A 4,932-nucleotide genomic window follows, 5' to 3' on the forward strand; every position below is an offset into this window, starting at 1 on the left:
GGACAGAAAGGCAGATGTGGCAGTGGAAGCTGTCAAAGACGTTTGGAGACAAAAACAAAGTAAAGAACAACAAAAAAGAAAACGATTAATCGATTATTAAATCAGTCATCGATTATTTTAATAATCGACTAGCTGTCGATTAATCGTTGCAGCCCTGCCCAGGTCCTGTTCTAGTTTACAGACTGTAAACAAACTGCAGTGATTCTGGTCCCAGCAGGGTCTGTATTTCACTGAGTGTTGGTTTAAATGTGATTTAAAGATCATGGCTCATAAGACCTCTGAATGCTGTTGATCTGTTTGTTTTAACATCTTATAGCTGCTTGTGTTCAGTTCTGCTGTTAGAGTAACTTAGTTCAGTTACTCTCAGCAGCTGTATAAGACAGGTGGATGTGGGTGAAGGACCTGCAGGAGACACCTGAGGACAACCGGACACTGAGCTTCAGAGCCTGGCTGTATGAYGCTGCTGCAGCTTGGCTGTAATGAACTCCCTGCTGCAGGTAAAAGAGAGCTCCACCACACCTGCTGCTTGTTCATCATGCCTCGTGTCTTCATAATTAATTTATCCAACAAATAAACATTTACATGCTTAAATRATACAACTCACTGATAATAAAACTCTGTCCATTATTTTTGAACTGACGGTTGCAGCTCTATCATCAGTGTTGTGTCACTGACTGATGTGTTTGTTGTTCAACAACATGACTGGGTGATCACACAGACCATACGTCAGCCCTGGATGACTTCCACCCTTCTCACTGCCAAGTAGGAGTGTAGAAAATATTGATACACTGATATATATCGATATTTCATTTTCCGATACTGTATCGATGTTCTAAAGCCCTGTATCGATTTTTAATTAAGGTTTAAAATGTCAACTTTCCTGCCAATGGTTCATTTTTGTTGTAGTTCAGCCTCTGACCACTAGTTGGCAGCAGTGAGCCAGACATTTGGCTCCTAGCATCATGCACCGATAGCTGAATCTGAGCAGAAAAGATCGACACCCTCTGCCTACTAAGCTGAGGTAAGGTTACCAACAGTTACTTATTWGTCAGAATGTCTGTATTTTAAGACAAATTAAAGTGTCCCGTCCGCGGCGCTCTTTTTTTCTGACTGTAGTCAGTCACCTTACAGAAGGTTAGACAGGCATGCGTCTTAGCACCTTAAGCTTAGGGGGTGTTGTATGAAAATCTGTTCCCCCCCTGTGTCTGGAGGGCACACTGCAGTCAGAGGCAGATCTGACCATTTTCACAGCACTTCTGATGAATGTCTCGGTAAAAGGACTCACATAATCTTGTCAAGGTAACTTTCAGTTTAATCATCAGCTGCTGTTAAAAAAACTCTAAAATGAATAAATAAATAAATAWAYMAAATATTTCAGTTGTTTAAAATAATCTGTTCCCCCTCTGTAACATGGGAACAAAATAATTTACCTCCAAGTCTTTAACTGTGTTAATTCCTCTCATCATGAACAACAAATCCTGCAGATTTGGGAAATTTGCTCTTTATTGGCCAAAGTTACCTGAATAGAACTAAATATTATTTAGGATTGTAAGCTACAGTTTGCACTGTTTCAGTTAAAGAAAACTAATTTTCTCACCACAACTTTGATTAATTTGTCCAGCTGTAGACTAGGTCTCCGTCCAATCAGAGCAGATATTGTGTAGTTGGTGCTTTTAATCAGTTTTCAGTTCAATTAATTCAATCCAAGTCTATGGAACAGTCACAAAATGTCACCAAAATCACTCTGTTCCTCTAAAATAGTTCAGAAAATTGAATCGTATCGAATCGTATCGTCCGCTGAACATCGTGATATATATCGTATCGTTCGCTGAACATCGTGATATATATCGTATCGTTCGCTGAACATCGTGATATATATNCGCTGAACATCGTGATATATATCGTATCGTTCGCTGAACATCGTGATATATATCGTATCGTGAGCAGAATATTGAATATCGTACCGTGAGATTAGTGTATCACTACAGCCCTACTGCCTAGATGTATTCAGAAATCACAGTGAGGTGGACAGGAGGAGTCCCTCCATGAAAGGCTCATACCTCCTCCTCCTGTTTGCTTCTCCTCTTGGCATCTGATGCATCAGCGTCTCCTTCGTCCCCCTGGTCATCAACAATGTCTCTGTCTTCCTCTGCTTCTCCATCACCCACCTGTAGAGAGTCAAAGGCCAGGTTCACCTCACACTTTATGGAGATGAACACTTAGACTGAGTAAGTCCACAGATAAAAGTGAACCCAGACCCCAGCTGTGCCTGCTGTTTCCTCCACATCATCTTTGTCTCTGAGGGTAGCCTTCCTGGTCTCCACAGCGATGGAGGCCAGTTTGGCTGTGCGCTTCCTCACAGCTTCCAGGAGGAGACGGAAGAACCTGACAGCACAGGTAGAAGAGACAAACAGGGAAGGATATGGTTAGGTATCTGTGGCATCAGGATGAACCAGCACACACAGCCATGTGTTTCTATACTTATTAGGACCGTTTACTGACAGCCTAACCCTGACCAACATCAATAAACCTAACCTCACAGGTACACACCTGACTCTAAGTTCACACCTTAGTCCTAAAATGAACCCCCAACCCAAAAATGGAGTTCAACCATATTAGGACCAGTCTTTGGTAGGACTACAGGTCCTGACAAGGTAGGTGTGTATACCAGAAACAGTACTAAAAAAGATAACAAAAACAAGCACACACGCACGCACGCACGCACGCACGCACACACACACTTCTCTCCTGCCCTTCCTTATCTTTCCCTGCTTTGCTGCTTGGAGACTTCTCTACGTTTTCATCCGAAACCAAAACTTATGGATATTTTTATTGTTATGGATTTGGTTAGCTGGTCTCTTAATAAATTTGTTCTGCTCTCTTCTGGATTTATGTCTGGATTCTGATCACTGGATTCTACAGATTGGCTTGGTGGTCTCCTGGTGTTCTATAAAAAACGTTGGTGGCTTCTCATTTCCTGGCTGACTGACCAATATGAAGGATTGCCGTTCTATCAGCACTCAGACTAGGCCCTGCGCGAGCTGGATTCAGTCTACAAGCGGCTSTATTGAGGGTCGYGGGCCGGCTGTGGTTCCTGGACTTTGCTGGCCAGATGGAATTGATCTTGGAGAAGCTGATGGATGGGCTCGGCAGAATTTGYCCACATTATTTTGCCTGATTGGATTTGCCACCTTGAGATGTACCAGCAGGCATTAAGGCAGATGGAAAATTGTTATCGTCTGCCTGACTCAAAACATTTTCTCTGTTCCCAAACAACTGATTACAGATTAGGCCCCGCCCCCATGTGACCTTGAGAAGACTGTGGCACTAAATTCCTCCTGGTGTTTACGTCGACGTGGCTCCCACTCTCACCTCCTCTCCCCCCTCTCACTCCCGTCTAACCTGATCCCTTAAAGGACAACCTGAAGCAGTACAAAATGAACGATTCAACACCAATACTCTGAACAATGGCCGAACTATGGGGTTTTTCTTTTGGGGGGCTGGATTCTTCTGTCTCATTCTTCATATATTCACACAAGTGCACACAACATTCATGGCTTCAGAAACACACCCTCTAAACTCACTTACTCCTCTGGCTAATAAATGTGATCTAGGTTTTTTTTATAAACACCATAGTGTGTCACATTTGTTGATATAATATGATGTTTTGTTTTTCCCCCTCATCTATCCTTGTGTGTTTTTTTAGTTTTTCTTTTTAAATGTAGCACTACTCCTGCTGGCTGCCACATGACCTGATCACCTGTTCTCCCATGTCTGTGATGTTTGTCTTCTTGAATGGGTGACCTTAAATGTAATTTCATTGTGCTCCGTACAACGACAATAAAGGCATCATCATCATCATCATCATCATCATCATCATCATCATCATCCGTGTATTTGCATCAAACTGAGGACATTGTACTGACTTACATTCATTTTTGTAACAGTAGGTGATGACTGCAGAAAGGCAACAAAAGGCGAGGACACAAACAGACACACACCAAGGACACAAACAGACACACACCTATGTTCCATGAAGTGCAGGATCTGATGGGGAGTCAACAGCTTGTCGTCACGGTAACGATCAGGAGGCAGGAAGTTAAAGGTGACTTTGAAAATTCGCAGCTTTTGATATTTTTTAATTCGCATCGTCTCAACCACGTCCACCTTCTGCAGCACCTGTACTTACACACACACACACACACACACACAAACAAAACTGTAATGTCATGACTGCTTTATCTTTCTTGAACATAACACAAGTACACAAAGAACAGGTTAGTGTTAGTTAGAGCTGTTAAAGGAAAGAAGCAAACATAAAAATCCACAGAGGTCTAATTCTCTTATAATACTTATGTTAAGAATAAGTTTTAGCCTCTTTGGTCAAACCTTGTACATCAGGCGTGCCCAACCCGTCGCTCACAGCCGACTCGGTGCCTGCCAGCTGATTCCCAGGAGCCCGCGAAGCGCAACCTTGTGAGCCGACTTATCAGCTGTTAGCAAGGTGACGTGTCTGCTCGCTAAGCTTCATTTTAACTCCGGGAGAAGTGGTGGAAGTGGGGGGAGTTTAAGTAACACACTCCAGCACGCTGCAACGCGCTCTCTACRCCCTCCCCCTCTTGCGTTTTCACAGATGTTGTCTTGCGAGTTTTGGGTGCGGTGATACAGCGCTCTGACGAGACTTTAGGTTCAGTGGTGGAGTTGTCGATGCAGAGAAAACGTGGGTGGAAAACTAGCAAACGAAAACTTATTTTCACACAGAGTGGGAGGAGGAGTGTTTTTTTGTTTATTCTAATTCAAAGCCTATTTGCCTCATCTGTAATTCGAGCGTTGCCTTATCCAAAAAGTGTAACTTGGGAGCGACATTTCAAGACGATTCACAAACAGTATGAGACGGATTTCCCTAGTTCGTGGGAGTGTTTTAGTTTGTGC

The 4,932-nt window shown here is 43.0% G+C and overlaps 1 protein-coding gene across 1 annotated transcript in view; it reads right to left on the bottom strand.

Annotated features, from left to right (window-relative positions):
- Positions 1 to 4,932, bottom strand: part of polr1a (RNA polymerase I subunit A) — a gene marked incomplete in the record, with an annotated part of 50,090 nt that overhangs the window by 11,650 nt on the left and 33,508 nt on the right. The window contains 3 exon segments of the mRNA XM_014029210.1: positions 2,061 to 2,168; positions 2,259 to 2,385; positions 4,025 to 4,179. Coding sequence (XP_013884664.1) covers positions 2,061 to 2,168; positions 2,259 to 2,385; positions 4,025 to 4,179 — 390 coding nt within the window.

Source organism: Austrofundulus limnaeus, unplaced genomic scaffold (genome assembly GCF_001266775.1).
Source record: "Austrofundulus limnaeus strain Quisiro unplaced genomic scaffold, Austrofundulus_limnaeus-1.0 Scaffold869, whole genome shotgun sequence".
NCBI classification, from domain to species: domain Eukaryota; kingdom Metazoa; phylum Chordata; class Actinopteri; order Cyprinodontiformes; family Rivulidae; genus Austrofundulus; species Austrofundulus limnaeus.